Genomic DNA, 27240 nt, shown 5'->3' with positions numbered 1-27240 from the left:
CTATTTCTGCTACTCCTAGAAAAAGTGATCCGGGTTGGAAGTATGGGTATAATTCAAAACCAAATGATAAAAATTGTATAAGGTGTAATTTTTGAGAAAAAGATACCAATGGGGGTATTAGCCGATTCAAAAAACACCTTGCTGGTGTTAGAGGCAATGTTGTTTTTATACAAAGGTTCTTGAAGCAGTTCGAGATGAGATTAGACATCTTTTGAATTTTGAAGAACCAAAAAAGGATGAAAATAAGCCTTGTTCTATGGAAGTGTCTTCTCCAGCTTCTAGTCGTTGGAGTGGTGATCCGGGTTGGAAGTATGGTTATGTCCCGAATCCAAGTGATAAAAATCATATTAAATGTAATTATTGTGAAAATGATACTAATGGGGGCATTTACCGGTTTAAAAAACACCTTGCCGGTATTACGGGGGATGTTGTCCCGTGTAAAAATGTTCCTGAGGCTATCAAGGAGGAAATTATACAATATTTGAGTTCAGAGAAGCACAAAAAGAAGGGTACAACAGCCAAGACTCCTAGGGCTCATCTGCACAAATTACACATATTAGTAAGAGGAAGGTAGAAGAAGAGGAGGAGGAAGAGGCAGATTTAGAAGAAACAGAGGAGGATGAGCGTTATATTGAAGAGGGAGATGACTCTGATGATGATGGCCTCGACTCTGATGCATATGATGAGGCTTACGCTATTCCTTCTGTTGATGATGATGATGATGATTGAAGACTCTTGCCTCTTGGTGCTGAGTGTTGAGTCTGTTGACTATTGTGTTGAGTATGTTGACTGTTGTGTAACTTGTGTTGAGTTATGACTCATGTGTGTTGACTTTTGTTAGACTGTATATTTTCTAAATTTCTGTATATTTATGTTGTGTTGGGTGTTGACTTTTATATCACTTGTATGGTTTTACAGTTTACTGTTTTAATAATGTGGATTAACAAAATTCTCTTCTCGACTTCTATTTTTTTTTTTTGGTCAAGTTGTATTGTAGAAATACGGTATATTGGGATTTTTATTTTTTTTCAATTGGGCAGCCGCCTAGGCGCTAGGCGGCCTGGACCCCCCAGGCCGCCTAGGACTCGCCTAACCCTTTTTAATATATTGGAATCCACCATACAATTATTATGATTTCTTAAATCCCTTGGAAAGAAACTTGAAGGCAAATAACTTCGAGAAGAAGTTGGACTTCAACATCAATGCCAAGTTTTTTTTTTCAAAGTCGAGCTCTCTAATTCGTCCAAGAATGACTCCGAAGACAAAAAATGACCAACTTAAACAACCTATTTCAACTATGAAAGTACCATTTTCTGGATAACAAATACAGAAAGGAAATCTAAGCAACTTGGAAACTAAAGAGGTAAAGAAAATACTATAGTAAACCGAATGCTCAAAAAGACGGATTCGGACGCCTAGGTGGTTTCGGTGCCTGGCCTCCTAGGCAAGTGTCCGGAGACAGAGTACCATCACCACCACTCACCCCAAACATCGTCCAAGTGAGAAAAAAATTCAATTAATCACCAAAAAAATCAATCTTTTAACTACAAATATAAAAATATATCGTAAAAGAAAAAAAAAAAAAAGTAAACGAAAAAACACATGATTCATAACATAATATGTTGTAGTAAAATAAAATCAAAACCCTCAAATATGATAATATTTTAAAAATATCAAAATCAAATCGATGTCAATGCAAAACTTGTCTATTGGGCCACCAAAAGTTCTCAAAATCAACTATTAGAAGCTCCAAATCCACCTACAAACTATTGCCTTCGATTTGGGAAGAAATCGAAAAAATAAAAAATTTATCGATCTTTCGATAAATCACAAAAGAGTGGTTTCTGTGGGGTTTTTTTCACCCTAAAGGCTACGGATTTTCTATTGGGGGTTTAGAATACTCCCTAAAACTCTTTCCCCCCCTTTTTAGGGAGAAAAATTACATTTTTTATTGAACATTGACTGTTTATTGACCCACGTGGACATTGACTCTTTATTGGACTTTCAGAGAGCACGACCATTCTCTATTGGTTCTTCTAAAAGGGCTTGCAGCCCTTGGTTTGGCCCTTATTGGTGGGCGTGGACGCCATGCCATCCATATTATAGGATTTTTAACCTCATCACAAGGGGCCCCTCTCTCCAAGTTTGCAGAAATACGACTGTTTTGTCTGAACAAATTCTTTGGGGCTTTTTTTCCCATTGCTAGTTGGATGTCATCATCCATCTTGTTTGTGTGAATCCCTCCAGGTGTCTCCTCGCGTGATGGAGAGGGAGGTGTCTTTAGTGCTTCCTCTGCTCGAAGATGGCCAATGCCTTTAGCATAAAAGTGACACATGGTCTATGTTACAATGAAAGAGTTGAACCTTGAGGTCTCTTACCTTGTTTTGTGTATGTGATGATGGGTGGCTATGTGATGCTCATATAATTCAATAGTTGACTATTGTCCTTGTAATATTGTTTCTATCTTGCTAGACTAATATGAGCAATCTTTATTTTCACTATGGAAGACAACTGGAATATCTATTTATAGTTTCAACTGCTTGCAACTTTTAAAATAACAACTTTTGTGGATCAATTTTCTCTTTACCCTACAGTATTTATATGCAAGCTTGCATACCTATAAAAACTTGCTACGCAAGTGATTTCGTATTGGTAAGAAGTGTGAATCTATAATCTTGACCTTGAGAAACGAATGCATTCATTTTGCGATTTGGTGTATTAGGCCATAAAGGGGGAGAGTATTTTCTTTTTGATCAATATAATTGGAGAGAAAATTCCCATGGGGACGTGAAAATTACAGTGACTATGATCCTTGAAAATTTCCTTGTGTAATTTGGGGTTTCTTTTTTGAAGTATTTATATATTATGTCCACTGGAGGATGCATAAGTTAAGCTTCTCCTCATGGATTGTGATTTCACTAATGCTTGCTTCGTGCAAGGAGTTTCACAAGAAGTTTGGGAAAAGTGAATGCTAAGAAGGGGATAAATATTAATTTTATTTTAAAATTTTGAGTTTGAAAAACTTGTTTAGTGTTAAGTTTGGTGATAGTCCACTATGCTCTTATGGTATCTTTGGACCACCACTTTTCTCCTCTCATCTTTTTGGTTTATCTTCTTTGCATTTAATGGTGCTTAGGTCCTGGTTGCGGGTTGCCTCACCTTTATTTTTCCCTCTGCTTCCATGGGCCATGTTCTTTGGTACTTGGCATGACCCTCTATCCAAGTGTCTCTTGCCCTCCTTCACCATTTGACACTTATCTAGCTTCCCATTAAAATATAAATTATCTAGTATAAAAACCTTGGTGAAGAGAGAGAGCATTAAGAGAGTCGTACGAACTTGGAAGCGGATGGCCAAAAAGGAGGAAACCAGGGACTCGTGAAGAGGGGTTGTGAGGCTTTTATATGAACAATGAACTCATAGATGTTAGCCATGGAGTTTCATAATTCTTAGAGTGAGATCAGCCCTTTTGCTGTGACATTTTTGCGAGCTTCGGAGCATGCAACTTAGTAACCCAGGAAGACATTGATCTGACTGTATTTTGGGGGTGTGTTCACCATATACCCTATTGCATCTCGGATTTGTATCGGGTAGGGGGTGATCAATACTTCGAAGAAAGAGAACTCCTCTCGTGCCTCCAGATGCCTAATTTTCCCACTTTGTTTAACCACCGAATCTAGCTTCGATTTCTATGGGAATCCGACTGGTACTAGGAGTGTTTCAATTTCGTGATATAATCTCCGAATCCGGCTCTGATTCCTATGAGAGTCCGACTGGAATTAGGAGCGTTTAGGCATTTTTCAGGCATTATCCCGATCAAGGGGAGTTGTTGCTGAATTTTTCCAGGATTAAAGATAGGGAATAGTCGTATTGGGCGTCGGTTATACTTTTCGGATGTCAGCCAGACTATCGTGCGTTAGTCAGGTGTCAGTTAGACTTATCGAGCGTGCGTCGACTGTACGCCAAGCTATCAATTGTGTGTTACGCTATCGACTGTACGCTAAGCTATTGACTATGTGTTAGGCTATCGATTGTACGTTAAGCTATCGATTGCGCTTTAAGCTATCGACTATGCATTAAGCTATCGACCGTGCTTCAGGGTTATTGACCGTGCGTCAAGCTGTCACCAAAAGAAAACTAACAATAGAATTGTTGATGGATGAAATGGTGAAAAAGGTTTTTAAATGATCTACTTTGAGATTTAGGAAAGAGAGGGTGGGGGAATTATTTGGGAGTGTGGTACTCAAAGTTAAAGAATCTCCTTTTCGAAATGAGTGAATAAAATCTCTAATGAGTGAATAGAATCTCCTTTTTGACTCTGAAAATTTTTTGAGCCTACTTGACTCTCCTATTTATGGAGTTTCATAATTGAAAATCTAAGGATGCACCCATTTTGGGTATATATCATCTTTTTCATTGTTTTGACATATAATTGCATTTTCTGTTGTGGTGATACTGTAGGCGTTTTTTAAGAATATAATAATGTGGCTTGACTTGGTGACACCCTGTGATCAAATCCCATTCCAAACACTTTTTTGTTAAGTAAATAACTCATCCGGGTTTTTCTGAATTAACTGTTTAACTTGGTGAGTGGCCTTGGTTTTCGTAATGCCTAGTCAGCTATTGAGTTCCCTAGTAGAATGTAGTCAAATAATTTGTAGCAGAGATGGTTATATTATTGGGGGACTGGGATGCAACTCCCTTGTGATTGACTCTGTATATTCAAAATGTTGTGTATCAATTTAGGGTTAAGAAACAATTCATATGTGGTTAGTCTGCATTGCATGCTTGAAAGCCTTCACCCATAGCCTTCATATTCATCTTTGTGGGATAACTTCGTTTATGCGATCGTTGGATGTAATTTTTCCTTGCCTCTTGTATTGTTTTTTCCCTGCTTCATGTTATTTGCATTTAAATTTCACGGGACATATTGCTTTCCATTTTTATAACCTTTTTTCGCTTGGATATCTCTCTGAACTTGCCAAACCAACAGGTTAGAGACAAGTTCACAGGCTCGACCTACATTGTTGCAGAATCTCGACTGTCTGAGCTACCCAGCAAGAAGTCTAACGCAGGTTTACCAAATGGATCGGTGCAAATTGCAGACTGGAGTCCTTTTGAGTTGCTTGGAAAATTCCCTGGAGCTTCACTTGTTGGTTTAAAGTGAGCACTTCTTGTTCTATTTTTCTCCTCTGATAAAAAGAATATCTTCTGGCCTTTCAGCCTGTGGTGTGACACCCCATTTATTTGAGGGAGGTCTAGGGATCAAATCCTGGAAATTTGTTTTATCAAACGTAACCAAGTTAGTGTACCTTTTCTTTGCAGTTTTTTATTTTTTTGATGAAAAGAATATCTCCTGGCCTTTCATCCTTCGATATGACACCTCATTTGTTTCAGGGAGGTCTTGGGATTCAATCCTGGAAATTTATTTATCAACTTTAACTAAGTTAGTGTACCTTTTCTTGGAAATATTTTGCAGTGTGCTTATGCTGGGCATATTCTGTCTGGTTTGAAATATGACAGCTAAATAAATCTCAATGTTGGCCTTGTGAATGGGAAAGCTGTGCATTAGTAATATTGGTTGATTGATTTGTTGAGTTAAACAGACGTGAATTCATATTCTGATATCACTCTGTGTGTGCTTAGTTGCAAATGCCTTGCATTCTACCCTAGAGCAAGCACCTTAACGACTGCTTTGATTGTTATTCCAAGGCCAAATTTCAAGGGTTTTGATTGAAATATCCAGAATATGAAAATTTTTTATTGGTTACCAAGATAGTGGCTGGACCTATATTGCTAGGATTAGAATTTTTATTGTCTCAGCTTATATTGCATCTTGTTACTGATTGATTTACTGAAATGCCCTACTGATTCTTCTGTACTTAACATTCAGTTTCATTTTCAAAATTTTAATTTTTTTTTTGGTTTTGTCCTAAAAGTTTTCATTGACAAGGCTGTCCAAAAGGATTCTAAGAAGAAAGAGTAGAAAGCAAATGAAGCTCAGGAGTAAGGGTGGCAATGGGCCTGGTGGCCTGGCCAGCCTGGCCCTAAAAAACTTGGGCCTGAGCCAGGAAATAGGGCCTGAAGGTAGGGCCCGATCGGGCCAGGGCCGAGGTCGGCCCGTTTCGATCTATCCAGGCCCTCTTTTCTTTGTGTCGTTCCTTTGTATTATTTTCATTTGGCCCAAGCCGGCCCTGATAGGGCTAGAGACCGAGACCAGGCCCAGGCCCAGGCCTTGTCAGGACCAGGTCAAACCTGGGCATGCCCTAAGGGGACTAGGGCCGGGCCAGCGCCACGGGCGGCCCGGGCCAAGCCCAGCCCGTTGTCACCCCTACTTAGGAGTCAGATCATTGGCCATTAAAATACTATTTGTAAAAATAATCAAGTTATAATTTTATAATGGTCGAACTTCTAGTGTTTTTAACTTATTGGCCTTGTATCTGTGAAATATTTGATATCTCATGTATTAAATTGCGTACTCATGCAGTTTCATATTCTGTGCTATTCAAGTTTTTTCACCTGATTGGTAGGCTAAATGAACATGTTTCAGGTATGTTCCATTGTTTGACTACTTTTCGGAGCTATCTGATGTGGCGTTCAGGGTTGTCTCTGATAATTATGTGACTGACGATAGTGGAACTGGTATTGTCCACTGTGCTCCTGCATTTGGAGAGGACGATTATCGAGTTTGCATTAACTCGAGTATAATCCATAAGGTTTTTTTTACCTTCAAAGCTGAAAGTCTTCATTTTACTCTGTGCTTACTTTTGGATATTTCTTTCGTTTAACTGATTCATTATCCTTTTGTATCTATTTAAATCTTTGAGTATGTTTTTCAGAAGCTATTTTATGATATCAATGCATATGGTGTGTGATATAACTTAGTTCATATGAAGTCTGATATAGCTTACTGGATGTATTCCATTATTAGACATTATGGAGCCATGAGATCTATTATTTTCTCTTAATAACCTAAGTTGCTGAACTTATTATTTCTTGCCATACTTAAATCTAAATCTGCATGCTAAGGAGAGTAATTGGCTTTTCCATGGGTCATGCCTAATTAGCTGGGCTAGAAATTTAGCCTGTGGGTGTTTTCTGTTGTCAGTAGAAAGTAGAGACTTGCAAAGTGTACTTCCTCAAATTTTTTTTAATTCTTTATTGAGTTTTCCTGATAACAATTGCTCTAACTTATATATCATATTATTTTATTCATCAAAAAGAATTTTGCATAACTTTTCTAACTCTACCGCTAAGGAGAGGTATGGGGTTCTCCATGGGACCAAATCCTATTCCCTTTTTTTTTTTCTTTTAATAGTATCGTGCTTCACATTTTGGCAGCCAAGGAATCTCTTGTGGAACTGTACCAGAAAGTCCAACTTTTTGTTCATCATTATAGAAAGGGAAAATATCAAGAAAAGGATTGAAAACCCTTACAATATCACTAAATGTGTCAAAAGAAAACAAATTACACTTCAGGTTAGGCCTTTAAGTTCATATATCAATCATGTAGTCTTCAAATATTTTTTTGAAAAATTCGAAATTGTCCCTATTCATTATTTGAAATGCGGAACATTCAAGGGTGTTTTTGCCATTTGGCACAGGCAAGGTATTGGTGCTATTTCCAATAATTCCCTTCATTGTTCTGCTTTAGAAAAGAACAAAAAGTTCCCACAAGGACATGGGATACTATTAAAGAAAGGAACACTGTTCCATGTTTCTAAACTAGAACAACTAGGGGCAAAAAAGTAATTTAGTTCGAACCACATAGTTACCCCCCATTGTTTGGGTATAGGAACTTAGGAAACTTTGTTTCGCCTTCCTAATGCTGAACTATTGAGGGTAATTGCGTTATTTAGCACCAATGCCTTACCCCCATGCCAAATGACAAGAATACCCTAGAATGTTCTGCATTTCAAATACTGAACAAGGGCAATTTGGGACATTTTCAACTTTTCTTTGAGGATGTACCTCATTGATATAGAAACTTAAAAACATACTTTGAATGTAATTTGTTATCTTTTGACCCCTTTAGTGATATTCTATGGGGTTTCAATCCCTTTTTTGATACTTTCCCTTATATGAATATTTGATAACATGCTAACAGGTTGGCAATGGAAACTTTTTGTATGTTGAGCCCTTGTTTGCTTTGGCATGCAATGATTTCTATGCTACATCTGTCTTGTGGTTATATAGCTAAATGTAGATGGAAACCCGGTTTGGTGTAAATGCTGGAAGAACACGATTAGCCATCCCCTTTTTTTTTGGAGAAAAGTTGACAGTTTTTAATATGGGAAAATATCTCTATAGACCCCATTTTCAACCTTCATTTTTCCATTGACCTAAGGTTGCAAAACCTATGTTACTACATAGAAATTCACTCTATAATATCTCTTGACGCCCTGAACATATTTTATTCATGTTTTACTAATTTTTTTAACTCAAACAAGTTTAAAAAAGACATTGTTTTTTAAACCCCTCTCTCTCCTCATAGGATTCCTTTCTCTCTCCCCCAATCAACCTCCCAAACCCCTCTCTCTCTCTCTATCTCCCTCACCAAATCGTCGGGAAACTACACTACCTCGGTCACCTACTCGTTGGAAAACGAAAAGAGGCGATGTTGGGCGCCAGGAAATGCTACCGGTTTCGATCTCTTCAGCCATTGTCTTGATCAACTTAGTGAGAGAAAGAACTGCCTCTAATTCGTTCCAAAAACCCATGTCTCCAATTATATTTGCAACTTCTCTGGCAAGAGGATCCTATGAGCAAAGAACCTTAAAGGAGTCGTCCATTACAGCAAGTTGCAGAGCTCGAGCAGTGGCCATGATGTCGTCTAAAGTGGGGCAAATCAGAGGGAAGTTTTCGCCAGAATACGCACCGAAAAAATGGTTTTCTGGCAAGACTCTGATCAGCCTCACTTGATCAAGCTCCTGCAACTGCAACTTCTCAAACCCCGCTCTCAATTGAGCTTTTGAGTTAAAGAAATTTGTGATTTGTATGCAATTCTCAGCTACTTTTTGAAACAAAGGTAGCTATTTGCCGAAATCCTTGATCAAGCTATTGAACCCTTGTAATTGGCAAGAAAGGTTCACCATCCAATGGTTTTCAGACTCCAAATTCCTCAAAGCTTTGGCTTTGAACCTATCAGTGACTATGCCAGCACATCTCTGAACAACTCCACCATTGCAAATTGCATTTACACTGTCCCAAAGTGTTTCCTCTGCAAAATTTGAAGGAACAGAGCTAATAGTGAAAGCTGCCTTTCTAACAAGACTAGTTCCACTAGGGAGGTTAACTGGTCAACGGGGTTTCTCTTTCTAGAGCGGTGAGAAGAGGTAGCAATTGGGGCAGAGAGAGAAGGTGGTGAGATGGGAAGAATGGTGGGGAAGCTAGAGAGAGGTTTTGGGAGATTTGCAGTGAAATTGGGGCAAGTCCCTCTCTTTGGATGCTCGGAAGCTGTTCTCGAAGGGTTAGAAGCAGAGAAGAGAGTTGCAGAGAGAGCATTGAAGCTTTACAGCTTTGGGCGCACCAGTGTCTTGGTTTGAACTAGGATGTGCTCGAGATGAGCCCAATACCAAGCTCCCTTGCCTTTAATGGCCTTTGAGCGCATAGTCGTAAGCCTTCATAGCGTTTGAGCACTCCTTTTGCAGAGACATCGTCTTCAAAACCAGGGGTGCTCACCATAAGAGAGAAAGCTTGTTTCTCACTCCTCCATGGCACTGTCTCTCATATCAGGGGACACAGTTCGAGCCCTAAGGTCGTCAGGAGCATTGTTCAACGTGAGGAGAGAGAGTTAGAAAAAAGAGTCTTTCTTAATTTGTTTAGGATAAAAGTTGGAATAAAAATAGACAAAGTTATTTGGGGGGTTAGAAGATAGGTTTTGAAAATTTGGGTTTAAGAAGAAATGAAAGTTGAAAATGGGGTCTATGGAGATATTTTCCCTTTTAATATTTATGAAGGGGAAATTTTTGGGACTGAATGACTACATATGCGGTCCAAATAGTTTAAAGCATCCATCTTAAAGATGGATGCAAGTAGATGTTACATCTAAAAACAATGGGAACTAATGGTTCAAATGTTTTCTTACTAGAATTATTATTTCTAGTTTTTAAAATTTTATTATTTTTTCATATTCATAATCTCCATGTTAGAGATTACATGGCTCTAAAAAATAAGTCAAAAAATCCATCTCAAAAATAGATTTATTAATAGGTTTGCATTTTCACATATGTGGGCTTGCCGCATAGAAACTGGGTCCTTTATGAAGTTTTGCTGAAAGAACACGATTAGCCATCCCTTTTTATTTTTTGGAGAGAAGTTGACTTTTTTTTAATATTTATGAAGTTGTACAAAATACCACGAGTGTTCGTCATTGGCAACCCACAAGGCGGGTGCTTTGACCATACCAACCAAACATGAAAGAAAAAAATGGAAGCCCCTCATTTCGGGGTTAAGAATTTGGGGCAAAAATGTAGAAACAAAAAGAGCGTATGACGACTGAGAACCCACAATGTGTGGCAGCCCACATTGTGGGTTCTCAGACTTTACATGCGAAGGAGGAGGCAAAAAAATCTTTTCAAAAAAGAGAACAAAAAAGAGAGGAGCTAAACATATTACCCCAAGAAGCCCCTTATAATCAAGGATGAGAATGTGCACAAAACGGAGCACAATGAAAGGCGTATGAGGATAGGGGAGGAAATAGAGGAATAGATCAGATGCTTACGAGTGGAGGAATGGACCCGAACAAGAGAAGGGTTAGCCAAAGGGCAGATGACGAAGGGAGAGTGTGATCGAGGGGGCTGGTGCGGAAGAGAAAAAGGAGCCAAACCCTAAGAAGGAGCCAGAGAATAATGTCCCAAGAAGCAATTTTTGTCCGGTTTCTGTGAACCCTAATGTATGGCATGTTTTGGTCATTGTACTCTAAGGATCAGAAATGTTGGCAAAGTAGATTTAATGTTGTTGTTTGTAGCTCTCTTTAATATCACAAAATAGCTGCAATGTAGTCGTTTCAGTTGTGAGATTTTTGGTGTATAGTGGCATGTCTATTGTTGATCCAAGAGAATTTGATCTATGCAAACATGCTTCCAACCATTTTGATAGGTTCTTTAGATTCTCTCGAAGCATGAGCATTTTTTTCCCTTTATTTTACTTCTTACTATTTATTTATATAATGCAACTTTTGTATGCATTTATAGTGATCCATTGAGTTGTGGTTAGCAATGGATAAATTTTTTTTTTTTTAATTAATTGAAAAAGTTGTGGTTAGCAATGGATAAAAAAAAAAAATTTTAATTAACTGAAAAATTACAACTATTGAAGGATGGCTTGTTCAGTGGTGATGAATCACATGTTCTTCTTGGTACATCCTAATTAGCTACACTTTCTGTTTCGCTTTAGTTTCGCTTACTACATGATTGAAACTTAGAACATTCATACTCAATAGTAGAACTGAACTTCTAGATAAATCTCTATGGATTTGCTGTAGTTATCTAATGCTCTAATATCAAAGTTACTTCTGTAAAACCAACTTTGTTGAGATTTTGCGCTAGTGCTCCTTCTGAGATAACGATTGCCCCTTGAGATTGGAAGAGATTTGCAAAAGACCATTCTATGTCTGCGGTTAGCACATTGTTAGAAACTTTTCCATCCACTATAATGGGTCTAATGTCCTCTATCAGGAGTTCTTTCAATCTTGATTTCTCGGCCTAGCGCTGTTGGATTTTACCTATATTGAATTTTATCCTCTTGTTGAAATTTGTGATGGCATTTATTGCCCTAGTCCTTGAGGGCCCTCCTAGTAGTCATCATAGAGCATCATGTAAAACTCATTCAGGCTCAGTGTTTCAAAAAATACTGGGTAGCGCCTAGGTGGCTGGGGAGGTCTAGGCTACCCAGTGCCTAGGCGACCTAGTTCAAAAGGGGCAAGGGGTGTCTAGCAATTCTATTTTAGGAACAGATTTGGTATAAAAAACGCATAGTCATTCATTTTTTATAATCCAAATAGGAAAAATCCACCCAAACATACCCCATCCGATGGGTATTTTTGCAACTAGGTAGGCACAGTCCCTTTAGTGCCCACCTAGGTTGGGTACTAGGCGGTCGCCCGGGGGACAGCCCGCCTAGTCAGTTCGCGTAGGCCTGAGTGATGTGCCCAACCCCCCTAGACCACTAGGCGGCCCCTTAGGCGCTAGGCAGACCTCTTTTTAAATCAATGTTCAGGCCAGAGTTCTATTATCTGGATAAATTTGGGATGGGAGCCAGCCATATTAACTGTCATCAACTTCATAGCCTTTTCCCAACTATTTGGGGTTGACTACACGAATTATGGTGTACCATTATGCTCTATCAAGGGCCATACCCTCAGTGAGGCCTAAGTCGTTATATCTTTCCTTGTCCTTTTAGGCCTACTCTTTTCCCTTTTTGATCCTTCCACTTGAACCAACTTGTACCTCCTAACAGGTGTTGAACTAGGTCTGCGTTGCACATAGCCAGCCCACTAAGTTCTCCCGACTGTATTCATTTCGAATTCTATCCCTTCTTATCTTGCCGCTCATCCATCTCACCATCCTCATTTCATCTACACTCATTCTATGGTTGACCATCAACATTCTGCCCCATAATGTAAAGCTGGTCTTGCTGTTGTTCTAGAGAACTTCCTCTTCAGCTTCATTGGTATGCAGCGATCACATAAAACTTAGGTTAATTGTCATGTTGAACAATATTAGAAACTTATCCAGACTGACTTTGATATTATAATCTCTTTTCTCTGTGGGCTATTGTTCAAAATATGTTGCATGGATACAGGTACGTATGTCATTGTAGGATATGGTATGGGGTGTCCGATTCTTTGAGTCCCAAAAAGTAGGATTTGGCAACACGGTTATATATATATATATATATATATATGTAGTTGATAAATGCAGAGTATGAAAAAGAAATAGCAAGTCCTCCTTTTCTCAATTCCCTGAAAAAAAGAAAAATCTAGTGCTAGTTAATGAATGCATGGCTAGTATTACATAATTCTAATCCTATTTATGTGATTGATAGCAAAACAGCAAGTTCTTATTTTGCATTTATAGTGAAAAGGAAGCTAGTTTTGGAAAGAGGGATATACTAGAGAAGTTTCGGGTCTTTGCTATTTCCAAACATGTAGAGAGAGATTGGAGAGAGAGGAACTCGAAGAATGTAGAAATTTCGGGAGAGAGATTCTTTCAATTATTCTTTCCAAGAATGCAGAGAGAGAAATTCTTTCCAGTATCCTTGAACTTGAAGAATCCATTCCTGTACATGTGTCCGTACATCTCCGACAAGGGTACCCTTGTTGAAGAATCCATGTAACATACGTTCAAATCTACTCTCTAACATTTTGTTGATATTTCGTGGGAATATTGCTAGCTTATGAGATTCATGTATGATGGAATGCCTTTCTTTGTTTTCATGGGGATAAGTTGGGAGTTTAATGTTGTTGCGATTAGGTTTGGTCAAGTATTTGCATTTGCTACTTCTTTTCAAGTATGAAGTGGTTCAATCTGCAATTATAGATGAGGTCATCCGCTTTGTCATCACTCCCATTTTTCTTGGGTATTCTTGATTTTGCATTTTAACTTTTTAATTTTTATAGAAATTTTCATTCAACCAGTTGACAAAGGACGCTTTGGGCTTACTTTTTTGTTTTATTTTCGTCTGGTTCCTGCAGGATGATGATCTTGTCGTTGCAGTTGATGGAGATGGGTGCTTCATTGATAAAATAACCGATTTTAAGGGGCGTTATGTTAAGGATGCTGATAAGGATATTGTCGCTGCAGTGAAGGCAGGGTGTTGAATGGCTACATGCAATTTCAACCTTTTGTAGTCCTTTTTTTTTTTAAATTCTTTCCCAGCTTATACCTGTAACACTCAATTGCTAGTTTTATGAGCCAAAGAATTCAAAATAATTATTTATTATATTTAAATGTAATCCTGATGAGTTTTTATTAAAAAAATATTTGAACAGGCAAAAGGGAGGCTTGTCAATTCTGGAAGCATCGAGCATTCTTACCCATTTTGTTGGAGATCAGACACTCCTCTGCTCTACAGAGCTGTTCCTAGCTGGTACATGGTGTTTTAGAATTTCAACCCCATCATGCATTTCCTGCACATTTCTGCTTGAGAAAGATATAATGATAGGCTGATATCACTTCTCTGAAGTAATACTAAATGGTAAATAGATTTAATGAGGTTTGAGAATATCATATTGCACAGCGGATTTGTCTTTGGGGCCTATGCAATATGACGATGCGGTCATAATAAGTTTATGACAATGAGGTTATCACTGTGCCCCATTGTGTTGGATGGTGATGGAGAAGACTGGGTGCCACCTAAACTGTCATCAATTGAATTTTATGTCAACACTCTCCCTCCATCACTGTTTATCATATATTATATTAACTTTTCCTTGTTCTAACTCTTTTTCCGAAGAGAATATTGTCTAAAGACTGCCTGTTTCAATGCTTCTGTTGCAGGTATGTTGCAGTTGAAAAGATTATAGACCAATTGCTAGAATGCAATAAACAAACATATTGGGTCCCCGACTATGTTAAGGTCTTACTATATAAAATTTTATTTTCTTTTCCCTGATTGGTTTTTCTAAGTTTTGGAACCTTATTCGTGCTTATATCTTATTGCTTTGTCCCTCTTCCATATTATTGCATGTATAAATCTTGTTGAATTTGAGCAATACATGTCTAAAATGCAGTCAAAGATAAGAATAATGAGGAACTGTGTCATCTTTTTCACATGTTAGTAATGTCTCAAAACTATATAAAATTGTGCATGATTCTATTACCATAGCAGGCAAAATAAACTAGTTAGCTACCTGCCCCATGGCTTTCGGATATATTCCTTATTCTTTTATAATGGAAAGGGGATTGGTGCGTTCATTGTGACTTTATCCTGAAATGACTGCTGTTGGGCCAACTAGCGTTCGTCAAACATTATAAAGTGTGTGCCTCTTAGGATATACCATTCCTCACAATGGATGGTGTTATTGAGATGCCTCCACAGGAAAGGTGCTACCTCACAACATACTGTAACCAAGGAAAATCCATTTGTTTGATGCTTCTGCATTTATCTCTTGTTCTGCTCCTGCTCAATGTAGTCTATTATTGATGTTCTGCTAACACATTGGCTTTTGAGCAGCTTCCACTTCATGGTTGCGTCTTGTTGCCTCCCCTATTTCTTTCACCTTCCCAGAAAGTTATACCAATTGTGGATGTATTGAAGCTTCCGCTTCTGTTGTTATTCAGAAGGATCCCTGTGAGTGGATGTCATATATGAAGTTGATGCACTTTCTGACTTCGATACTTGAACTCTTACCTCTAATTGATCCAGCATGTATGTGGATGGTAGTTGCTGGTCTTGCAAGTTGAGAGGCATACAGCTGAGTAGCCTAGAAAGAAAAGGTTTTAATTTTGATGGGGTTTTCTGCTACTGGTTGATCTATCCACTCAATAAATTATGTCGTGCTACTTCCAGAAATTACCTACCATACTTTTTATTTAAAAATCAGCCAATTTGCCATTTTGATCATGTTTTTATCTATCTTTTTGTTTAATCAGTATCGTTTTGATAATCTCTTTGTAGCTTATTAATGTCTTACTCAGATTCTTTATGCATGTTGTGGCCTATGCCAAATACTGGCATTGATGCTAGTGTCCTATTTTTAGTGTTTTCTACTGGGAGTAAATTATGCACGCGTTGATGCATGTGGTGAGAGAGCATAGGAAGTTCATAGTTAAAAACATGAGTGTGGTGGGTGTGGGGTTCTTTCTCATTTGGAAACTTATTGCCCTCAGTTCCTGATGTCTTATTGTGCCTTCTACATCATTATCTGTTTCTTGAATTTTTTCATTTTCTTCCTTCATGTTCAGACTTATGTCCTATAGCAGTATGTTTCATGCCACTTGACATTCCTATATGATTCATTTCTTAAAAAGAAAGAATTGGGTGGAGCATGTAATATACTGTTCGCACAAAGCGCTCTGAACTTGCTGTGTCGCTTGGTCCTTCACAAAAATTGGAAGACGTTAACTGCAGATTGGGAGGCCATACCCCTACTTGAGAGCTATCGATACTACCTCTGTGGTCTCCGCAGCGTTTGACAGCCTCACGGTTACAAGGTTAAACAGAGAAGTTAACACAGATGTTGAGTTGGTTGTCCAGGAGTACGAATCCTTCTTTTTAGGATGTGGGCTTGAAAACCTTCTCTTCACATAGAAAATAGTGCATTATTTGCCTAAATAATGATAAGTTGGCAATTCCTATAATCTTCAAAGTTTTTAGTATCATACTTGATATGACCTTGAGCATTCAGGATTTTTGGGCTTTTGCTTATAAATGGGCTTATAATATTCCTACAGATGTGGTTGGCGTATTTCTTGATTTTCATGTCTGGCAGTAAGCCTATAAGAATTTCTCTGTTCATGAAAGGGAAAGGTGAAATGTTGGGACATGGAATTTGTTGAGTTGGTTACTTAGGAGATTTGAAATATTTCTTCGTATCAAAAATCAAAGACAGTGCTTTCCTTTCCTAAATAATGATCAGTTAGTTATTACATTGCTTTCTAGAGTTTTGAAAATTCTCACTGTATATGGCTGTTCTTTTGATGGAAATCAACGTGTGTCCAAATCCTATTGGCATCCATGTCTGAAGATCAACTTCCTCTTTTTGTCGATAGGCTAGGTTGTGGCCTTGACAATCGTCCTGCTAAGTTCCTGCGCCTTCCTTTGTGTTGGAAACCTAGGAAAGCTCATTGTTGCACTATCACAGAAAAATTTCAAAGAAGACTTGCCTCTTGGAAAGGTAGGTTCGTACCCCTCAGCAGTAGTATTACACTCTTTAAATCTGCACTCTCCATTATCCCACTCTATGCCATGTCCCAATTCCTCATACCGGCTTCTGCCGTCAACACTCTCAAAAGTCTCATGAGTGGTCTGGAGACAGTTCTAGGTACAAGACCCCCCTCACTTCTTGGGACAAGGTCTGCAGACCCAAGATGGCCGGTGGCCTTGGTATTTACAACCTTAGGATCACCAACAAGGCTCTCCTAGGAAAGTGGTGGTGACGCTTCTTCACTAACCTCACGCTTCCTTGTGCTATCATGTCCTCATTCAAAAATACGTCCTTGACATCATGGGCTGTTTCCGTGATGAAATCCACAGGCTGGCTGCCTCATCTGCTGTTTTAAAAACTCGTTCCACTTGCTGGCATCTATTTATGCCACTCATTTGGTATGAAGTGAACTGAGGAGATAGAGTTCTCTTATGGAAACATACATGGATTGGCGAAACAACCTTAAAAGATTAGTGCCCTACTCTTCTCTCTGCAGCAAACAACCCTGACCCTGCAATAGCACAATACTTCCACACTAACAATAACCAACAAACCTTGACACCCATCTTTAGAAGGGCCTTACAAGACCACAAACTTGACCAATTGTAAACCTTCTTGACACCCATCTTTAGAAGGGCCTTACAAGACAACAAACTTGACCAATTGCTATTTTTTTTTCTCTGAATTGCTCTCCTGTCCAGCAATAACAACACCGGACAGGGGCCTATTCTCTCCGCAAAAATTGTGAATGGGAAACAATGCTACTCGACTTTTTCCTGTGACCCTCAATCTCAGCTGGGTTGTTAAGGTGAACCTCTCCTTCTCATTGGTGTACCTCTCCTATTCTCCCTTTGCCAACCCTGTACTTCTCTTTTTCTGTTGTTGTGTGGGTATGGCACTGGAAAGAGGAGAGGGGAAGAGAGAGAAACCTGATGTCCCGGTTGGTAACCATGGCTCTGATTGATTCATGTTGTTGCTGAGTAACAACAATAAGATGGGAAGAAATACATTGGGTTTTTGAGAATGAATTCAGAAAATGGGGGGAGAGGTTTTGGTGGTGTGGGAATGAAGAGAGAGAGGAAGAGGATGTTGAGATTGCCTGTCTTTGTACTTCCATCCTTTACCACAAACCCCAGTCCTAGTATTGGCTTTAGCTTTGAGCTCTCTTCTTGAATCAAGGTCTCTCTCTCTAAACTCAAAACCTGAATTGGAGAAGAAGCATTTCAAGATTAGCTTGCAGAGTATCATGGCCTGATGATGAAGTGGAGAATGACTTAAGTTGACAAACAATGGTGTGGGGATTTAAGAATATGCACCCGGGTTTCTGAGGCACTTTCTAGAGAGAAGATCAGGCAAACCATGAAATTGCAAATGGTTCAAAGATTCAATCATGGTTTGCTACTTTTTGCCATTCAAAGGGTTTACCTGTTTTTCGACCTTTTGTGAATAGAGTTCTGGGATTAGGGTTTTTTGGTGCGATTGCTCGGATGATCTGTTGAACTAGGATTAGGGTTTTCTGGTGTGATTGCTCAGATGATTCTTTCAACTTAAGAGTTCTTTTGCACTTGAAAATCTTGTTTTCCTTGATTGGACAAAGCACTTCCTTCATCACCATTTTCCAGATTGTATTCATGATCCAACAAAAGAACGGCCGGATTTTGTCGAAGTGGTTGCTGGAAACTTCCTCGAGCTTCACGTTCCATGGCACATGGGGATTTCACAAGCAAAAACAGAGAGAAAGAGTACAAAATTTAGCAAACTTAGAGAGAGAGATGGTGATTCCTTTCTCCTGATGAGTCGTGAATATCATTGCTGGTTTTTTTTTGGCGTTTAGAGAGCCTTCTTTTTGCGTTTTAGAGAAAGAGGTTTCTTTTTGTGTAGAGAGAGAAGCCCGTGCTCCTCAGTTTTTGTCGAAATAACATGCCTCTGTCCGGTGTTGTTATTCCCGGACACAAGGGTAACTTAGTCCCAAAAGAAACAGCGGGGGTGGTCCTCCTAATTTATGGGAAAAGTGTCATCAAATGGTAATAAAGCCCCTTAAACTATGTCCATAGGTAAATTGCTCTTTTTTTTTTCCTATTTGTTAATTATCACCTATTTGAGATTTTTTTAAGTAAAAAACATTGGGTGGCCCACCCCCATCTTTAATATGGTGGCCCACACCAATCTTTAATTGAGGAGCAAACCTTGCCACATGTGCTTTGTTGCACAAGCTCACGTTCCCAACATAGCCCCCCACACCCCCAACCTTTTCTGTAACCGCTACTTCCCCTTGACCCCTTGGTATTGGGCGATGTGGGACTAAAATTCATAGGGGAAAAGCGAGATGTGGATAATGTGCGATAGCGAGAGAGGCAATGCATGCGAGAGTGTGAGAGAAGTCGGTTGAAGTATACAAAAATTGCATGTGCAAGAGAGATATAGGGGCATTGATTTGTAGAAAAAATTGATTGCCGGATGAAAAAGACCCAAAATATTTCTACTTCTGTGGGAGTATACTGTCCATTAACTTCCTCACATAAAATTCAATGCAGGAATTGTTTTATAACCCAAATTTGGGTTATGTGACCTCTTCAACCCATAGGTTAACCTAAATAAAAAGTAGTTGTAAAGTGCATCCTATATTTCCTTAAAAAAAGTGACGTCTCAAAGATTAAATAGAGGCCATCCAATTTTTAGAGGGTGAAATCTAATTTTAAGGCACTCAAAATTCAAATTTATCTTCTTAAAATAATAATCTAGTGACTAATATGATTCTCAACATTTCAGGATGGAAAAACCTCCTCCCTAATAGATCTTCTAATTTATTATAATTATACATTATTAATATTGATCTTGTAATTTATATATAATTACATTTTAATTTTTCAAATTACATAAGGTAGTATTATTTATAGATGTAGATAAGAGTTTTTTATAAATGAATTTATTATAAAACAAAATTCAAATTTATTCATATTTGTATAGTAAAATAATTGTGAACTAATAATTCCAATTTTGGAGTGTATGTATGGAAACGAGATATGAAATATGGTATGTATGGACACGAGATATGAAATATCAATATTAAGAAATAATGTGAATATAATGGTCGACAGACATCCAGACAATTCAATTTCTGGCACTAAAGCGATGAAGAGGAGGAATGGCGCTGTTTTTCATTTTTCATAGTAGGCTATATTTCAATAGTTGTATGCTCCAGTTTGGACCATGCATACATATCTATGATGATTGTAAGCTCTTTTTTTAGAATATAATGGTCAATTGACATCCAGATAGAGAAACTTTGTCTCAATATTGACGTATTTTCTTAAAATAATGAAGGTACATAATACACCACCCCCATTTTTGTTGGAAACTCATGAAACAATGTTTTTAGGGGTTTTTAGTGATTTTTTAATCCGGTCGATTCTCTGATCCAATTTGGGTTTCAGATGGATGATCCGGATCTCCAATCCTTTTGTTTCAACCTTGTTAATACCCAACCCAAGATCCAAGCTTTGACTCGGCTTTCAATTTGTGCTGAAATCTAACCACCAATCATCTTCAAGGGAGGGGTTTTAGTTTTGCCAACATATGCCATTTGTGCAAAGAATATGAGTCTCACGCAACTTTTTATCCACTGCCACTTCTCTCAACAAGTTTGGAGCAAACATCTTAGGGATTTCACCCCACCGCTGCCAACCTCGTTCAAGCATGGTGGGCCGTTCATTCGGTCACCATCTCTCTGATGCGGGCCTCGGACGGACTTCCGTGGAAGTTCTCTGCGGTCTACGGGCCAACCTTGATTAGTCCCTTCTGTGCAAGAACTAGATGCCGTGGCGGCTCACCCACCATCATGGTGGTGCATCAGAGGGGACTTCAACATAACTAGGTGATCCCATGGGCGTAGCGCTTCCACGAGAATGACGTCAGCAATGCGTCAATTTGCCGATTTCATTAACCGCCATGAGCTGATAGACATCCTCCTTCGGGGATCCTTGTACACATTGTCCAACAACTCCACTAGTTGCAAACTTGAACGATTCATCTGCTCCCAGGACCTAGAGAATTCCTTCCTAGGCTCCACCTTGAAACCCCTTCCTAAAACCACCTTGAAAGCCTGTTCCTCACTGAATGGAAAAACATCCTCAATCATCAACCGAGGCTGGATACTAGACCTAACAACTGGCAACCACCGCCAGTAGGTTGTATCAAGTTAAATTTTGATAGTTGTTCCCTAGGGAACCCAGGCTCGGCAGGGGCAGGGGGGGTCTTTAGAGACCACCAAAGTAACACGCTCCTAAGATTTTCAGTGCACCTTGGCCTCAAGGATTCCAATCATGCAGAAGCCTTGGCCCTCCTCTTAGGCCTAAAAAACTTCAACAGTTCTTGGGGCCCGCACCTCTTCGTGGAAGGGGACTCTCAAAATGTCATCTCATGGGCAAGCAAAGCGTCTTCTCCACCATGGCACCTAACCTCTATTTTTGATGAAATTGATCACATTTGCAAGGCTATGGATGTCTCCTGGAAGCATATATGGAGGACGTCCAACGACTCCCCGGATCAACTGGCGAAAGAAGGAGCGAGAAGCCAAGGACAAGCTCAAGCCGGGTCGTACTCCTTTTTTGCTCTGGACTGGCATACAACCTAATACCTTTGTATACTGGCATTTTTTGGCCCTGCTGCATTTTTTTGGAAGCAATTTTGGACGCTCCATGTAAATTGATGTAATTGGGCGGCTCTAAATGCCCTTTTTGTACAAGATAGTCTACACATACTTTGCCGAGACTCCCTGAGTGGGTGTCCTCGGACTTTCTTACCTATGTAATCTTTCTCCCCAATAATACAATGTTAACTTTCCTCAAAAAAAAAAACCACCTTTGACGATAAACCTATTCTCTTAGACACAATGCACATTCCTAGTGGGCCCAAACCTTTTTGGTTTGAACTATGTTGGAGGGAAGAACCAAATTTCAAGGATACCTTTTCTCTTTGGTGGCTCGCTTATTCCCACCTTGCACTTGGATGGTCGGGCTTTCGACTTCAAAAGAAACTATCCCTTCTCAAAACCTTTCTCAAATATTGGCGAAGTAGCTTGCCAAGAAACTTTTATGACCTAAAAGCCTCCATCCGTGAATCCATATGGGCTCTCGAGCTCATTGAGGATTCCCGTCCTCTCACCCTCTTGGAGTCCACCTTGTGCCTTCAACTCAAGGCTGACCTTTAGTCTATCCTTTGGAGAGAAGAAATCTTCTGGGCCCAACGATCACGAGTCAAATGGCTCAAGTGCGGGGACTAGAACACTACCTACTTCCATAAAATAGCAAGCTACCGAAAAAGGGAGAATTCCATCTCCCTTATTTTGCATCAAGGTATCCTAATCGAAGGTTCCCCCTCCATAACCAGTGCTTTTGTTGATTGCTTTAAAGATTTTTTCAGAGCTCCTCATTCTCCTTCACTTATTATGGACGACCTTTCTTTCATGACCTTAACTCCATCCCAAGCAAACTGGCTCGAAAGACTGTTCCGTGAAACTGAGATTCTCCGAGGTATCAAAGACCTAGGACAAGACCGGGCCTCTGGGTTCGATGGTTTCCTAGTAGCCATCTTCAACTGGTATTGGGATGTCTTTCGTATAGACTTCCTTGCCTTCTTCTCCCAATTCTTCGAAAGTTGGATCATCCATAGGGCCATGACTGCCACTTTCATTGCCCTCATACCCAAGATAGAAGGAGCAGTAGAACTTAAAGACTTTAGACCCATCAGCCTCATCAATAGTTCTTATAAAATTCTGGCAAAGGTACTAGCAACCAGTCGTAAGCAAAGTCTTGAGCTCCATCACCTCACCCAACCAAAGTGCGTTTGTAAAAGGATGACAAATTCTAGGTGGTGCCTTGATAGCCCATGAGTGTATCCACTCAAAGGAGATCTCCAAAAGTCCAGGTCTCATCATCAAACTAGATTGGGAAAAGGCCTACGTTCATGTCTATTGGGACCTTCTCGACGAGAGCAAAAGAGAAATAGGCTTTGGGGCTCGATGGAGAAAATGGATTTGGGCTTGTATAGAAAGCCATTTTTCTCTATCCTTATTAATGGTTCTCCCCAGAGCTTATTCTAGTCCAATAGGGGCCTCAGACAGGGCAACTCTCTTTCCCCATTCCTCTTTGCGATAGCTGCGGAGGTGTTTAGTAGGTCGCTGGATAGGCTCTATCTGGCCGGGTGGTCCTCTGGCTTCAGCATAGGCAACCAGGGACTCGTAGTCTCCCACCTGCAGTACGCTGATGATACTTTCCTCTTCTACAAGCCTTCCTCGGTCCAAGTAAACAACATTCTCCTTTTCTTTCATTGTTTGCACTTTGCCATTGGGTTCAAAGTCAACCTTCACAAATCCAAGATGATGGGGCAGTATGTTAAGCCGACAACTCTTCAAACCCTTGCCGACTATTGGGGTTGCGGCACGGAGTCCCTCCCTTCCAGTTACTTGGGGCTACCATTATGCTTCAGTAAACCTAGGAAAGCTCAGTGGAGCCACGTAATCGACAAGGTCGAAAGAAAACTGGCTTCCTGGAAAAGAAGATTTATATCACTTGTAGGTTGCACAACCCTTATCAAAGCTGTCTTATTAGGGATTCCGGTCTACCAAATGTCCCTGTTTCACTTGCCGGCCTCAGTCCGACAGCGACTCGAGCAACTGATGAGAACTTTTCTTTGGTCAGGGACGACCCAACCAAAAAGTTTCATCTTTTGGCTTGGAAGCATGTGTGCCGCCCAAAAGCCGAGGGTGGTCTAGGTATTCGCAACCTCAAATTTGCCAACTTGGCTCTTCGCTGCAAATGGTGGTGGAGACTAGCGACCCAAAGAGGACAATAGTGGCATAATGTCGTGACTCATCAATATCGGCTTTCCTCCTCACCGTGATGTATTTGTGACCACAGGTTTTAGAGAACCTCGGGATTTTGGAAATCAGTCTTACACTCTCTCCCCCTTTTCTAGTCCTTTGTACGCTTTTATCCCAGAGATGGCTCCAAGGTTCGCATTTGGCTCGATCATTGGATTGGGAGCTCTGATCTATCTTTCTTGTTCCCTGGCATTTTTCGCCTAACCAAAGAACTATCCGCATCAGTTCGATCCCTCCTTCCACTCGACTCCTCGCCAAGAGTCTGGAATCCTGACCTCCATCGACCTCTCTGTGACTCCAAGGTGCAGGCTTTCTTGGAGCTCTCATCACTGATTGCCTCCTCCTCCTCACTACCTAGAGGGGAGGATCGTATCCTTTGATCACCTTCTCCCTCGAGGGTTTTCTCCGTGAATTCCTTATTTCATGCTTTGTCTAGATCCTCTTCGAGGATAGTAGTCTGCCACTACTCAATTCCTAAAGCTTGGAACACTCTGTTCCCCCCAAGAATTAAGTTCTTCAACTGGCTAACTCTGTGGGGCAGGATTCTCACCATCGACCAAATCCAGGCGATGGGTATCCCTCTACCGAACCGATGTGGGATGTGCCTAGGGGCAGAGGAGACCATCGACCATCGACCATCTGTTCATTCATTGCCCCTTCGCAGCTTCTATTTGGGCACATATTCTTCATTGGTTCCAGTGGGAATGGGTAACTCCAGAGAGCGTCACGCATCTATTCATACTTTCATCCTTCCTTCCTTGGCCTAGGTCGGGGGCCCTACTTTGGAAGGCCACAGTAGCTGTAATCCTTTGGGTCATCTGGAAGGAACGAAGCAACATGATCTTCCAGGGTGCCGCATCCCCCCTTAACAATATCAAGGACTCCATTAAAGGCTTTGTCGTTTTTTGGGCCACCAACAACGAACACTTTAGACACATACCGACGGTCGACTTTATATCCAGCTGGGTCAATATCCTCATCCATAAATTGAAGAGAGTATCTCGCTCGACCCGAGAGGGGCACCATCAAACTTAACTTTGATGGTTCTTCCTTAGGAAATCCTGGCCCGGCTAATATTGGAGGGATTTTCAGGAACTCTGACGCTATCACCTTTCCGACCTACTCTCTTCCTATAGGGGTCGCTGACTCTTTTGAGGCGTAAACCGGAGCCCTTCTCGAAGGAGTTAGACGCTTCGACCCATCGTGGGGTCATTCTCTTATTGTAGATTGGGACTCACAGAACGTCATTTCTTGGGAGTCTAGCACCTCCACACCTCCGTGGAGACTCTGGGCTTTATTTGACGAGATTCTCCACCTTTGCAGGTGTATTCTTGTCTCATGGACGCATATTTGGAGGGAGGCCAGCCACGTCATGGATAAGCTAGCCAAGTAGGGAGCCGTCTGCTCTCTACCTACAGGATAGTGGATCTATAGCTACTTATTTCCTTTTTTCTTTTTCTCTCCTCTTTTTCTTGGCCTTTTTTGATCCTCCCTGTAGGGCTCGTGTAGCCCCTTCTTCTTTTTCTCTTTTCTTTGGCTGGTTGCTTCAAGTCGTCACCATTCTCGGTGACTTTTGTCTTGCCCTGTAGTTGCCATCCTTTGTAATCCCTATTCCATCTATACAATGTTAACAATATCAAAAACAAAATTACTCGTGGCCATTCCACCGACAATCGACAATAGGTACTATGTTCTCGGCCTGCTTCTCTTCACCTTTCTCCTTAGCGGGTCTATTTCTATGGGGAGCTTCCATCTAAGCTATGTTATGGTCGATTTGGAAGGAGCTTGATTCTCGAATCTACCTTAAAGCCAAGAATATTGCGAGAACAACAACAGAGAGAACACGGTCATCTAGTATCTTCTGGGCTAGCAGCTGTAAACTACTAAAAGGTTTCACAAGGTTGGACTTTGCGACCAACTGGCTTGACGTTGTGAAGTCCAAGAAAACCAAAACCTCACGCTCCAACTCTTGGACCACCCGTGCTCGGGGCACCAAGAGAGTCAACATTGATGGTTTCTCCTTAGGAGGCCCTGGTTTGAGTGGGGTCGAGGGAATTTTTAAGGACTCCAATGGAAGCACTTCTTTTTTTTTTTCCATTCATATTGACTATGGAGATTTCCATTAGGCTGGAGCTATCACGTTGCTCGAGGCTCTCAAGAGATTCGATCCTAGATGGAGGAGTCCTTTGATCATAGGGGCGGATTCTCGAAATGCCATTACATGGGCTTCAAACTCTAGTGATCGCCCTAGGCAGCGAGCCCACATATTTGACCATGTTGCTTTCCTTTGCTGTTCACTGCAACTCGACTTCCAACATACCTGGCAGTAGAAGAACGCATAAGCAGATATGCTAACAAAGCACGGTCCCCAGTCCACTTCAGTCTAAGTGCAGCAATGATGACAAAAACCCTTTTTTCCTCTAATGCTTTTCATCTTTCTTCGTCTTCCCCCCTCTTCTGTCTTTCTATGATTCGTTCTTTCCTCTCCCTCTCTTCTTCTCTCCCTATCTCTCTTTTCTTGTTTTTCTTCTCCTCTTCATCTGCACTTCCTGCGGAGCACCAACTTGTGGGCGCCCACCTGAAATTCTCTCTACCCATCTCTCTACTTCTTTCTCCCCTCCCAACCTTCCTCTCTCTATCTATCTTTCCCCACCCCCTCTTCTGCTTTTCTTGTCTCTCTTCTCTATCATTTTTTCTCTCTAAAGATCTCCCTTCTTCCCATCTCTTTCCTTAATCCCTTCCTTTTGCATCACTTTTTTCTTCCTATACATCCCTTTTCTTCTCTCCCCTAAAGCCCCTTTCTACTCTCTCTCACTCAAACCCTTCTTTCACAGACCACTCTGCTTTCTCTCCCCCTCCTTTACTCCTTTTGATTTTTTTAGTTTTACTATGAATACATGTAAGAGTACCTGATCTGTGGGCTGCCCATACCCACAACTCGTGGGTTTTTTGCAAGACTTCTTATTATGAATAGAAATCGTCACTCTTTTCACAAAAAAAAGGAAAAAGTAAAGAAAAGAAAAATGATTCTCACTGAATATGGCCTTGAGCATTGTGGACTTGCAGGCATAATCTTATAGGCATTTATTTCTCTGATTCTATGTGTGTTCTTATCTGATTAGTCTTTTATGTCACTATTTATGTCGCATGATTATTGATTTTCTTTCTTCACCTATTCATGTTTACAGGATAAGCGTTTCCACAATTGGCTTGAAAATGCAAGGGACTGGGCTATAAGCCGAAGTAGATTTTGGGGAACTCCTCTTCCGATATGGATAAGTGAGGATGGGGAAGAAAAACTGGTTATTGATTCTGTAAAGAAGCTTGAGGATCTGTCTGGTCTCAAGGTTTGCCATTTGAATTTCCTTTTTTGCGTTCTTTTTTTGTTTGCATTTTCCTGTATTGTCTTTGAACTTGATGTTGCAAATGATACATAGTTACTTTTCATTATAGTTACTTTTCATGATACATAGTTACTTTTCATTATATATT

At 40.2% G+C, this 27240-nt stretch overlaps 1 protein-coding gene across 2 annotated transcripts in view; it reads left to right on the top strand.

Annotated features, from left to right (window-relative positions):
- The window catches only part of LOC18443658 (tRNA synthetase class I (I, L, M and V) family protein), a 78817-nt gene that overhangs the window by 4771 nt on the left and 46806 nt on the right, over nt 1-27240 (top strand). For both annotated transcript variants that reach the window (XR_016055945.1, XM_006853840.4), the window contains exons 4-9: nt 4992-5161; nt 6549-6714; nt 13695-13808; nt 13992-14089; nt 14500-14578; nt 26937-27095. Coding sequence is in view for 1 of the 2 variants with exons in the window: in XM_006853840.4 (XP_006853902.1) it covers nt 4992-5161; nt 6549-6714; nt 13695-13808; nt 13992-14089; nt 14500-14578; nt 26937-27095 (786 nt within the window). In the remaining variant the exon portion in view is untranslated. The remainder of the gene's footprint in view (nt 1-4991; nt 5162-6548; nt 6715-13694; nt 13809-13991; nt 14090-14499; nt 14579-26936; nt 27096-27240) is intronic.

Source organism: Amborella trichopoda, chromosome 5 (genome assembly GCF_054954075.1).
Source record: "Amborella trichopoda isolate Santa Cruz 75 chromosome 5, AtrichopodaSantaCruz75HAP2 v2.0, whole genome shotgun sequence".
NCBI lineage: Eukaryota > Viridiplantae > Streptophyta > Magnoliopsida > Amborellales > Amborellaceae > Amborella > Amborella trichopoda.
This window is presented reverse-complemented; position numbering and strand designations above follow the sequence as displayed.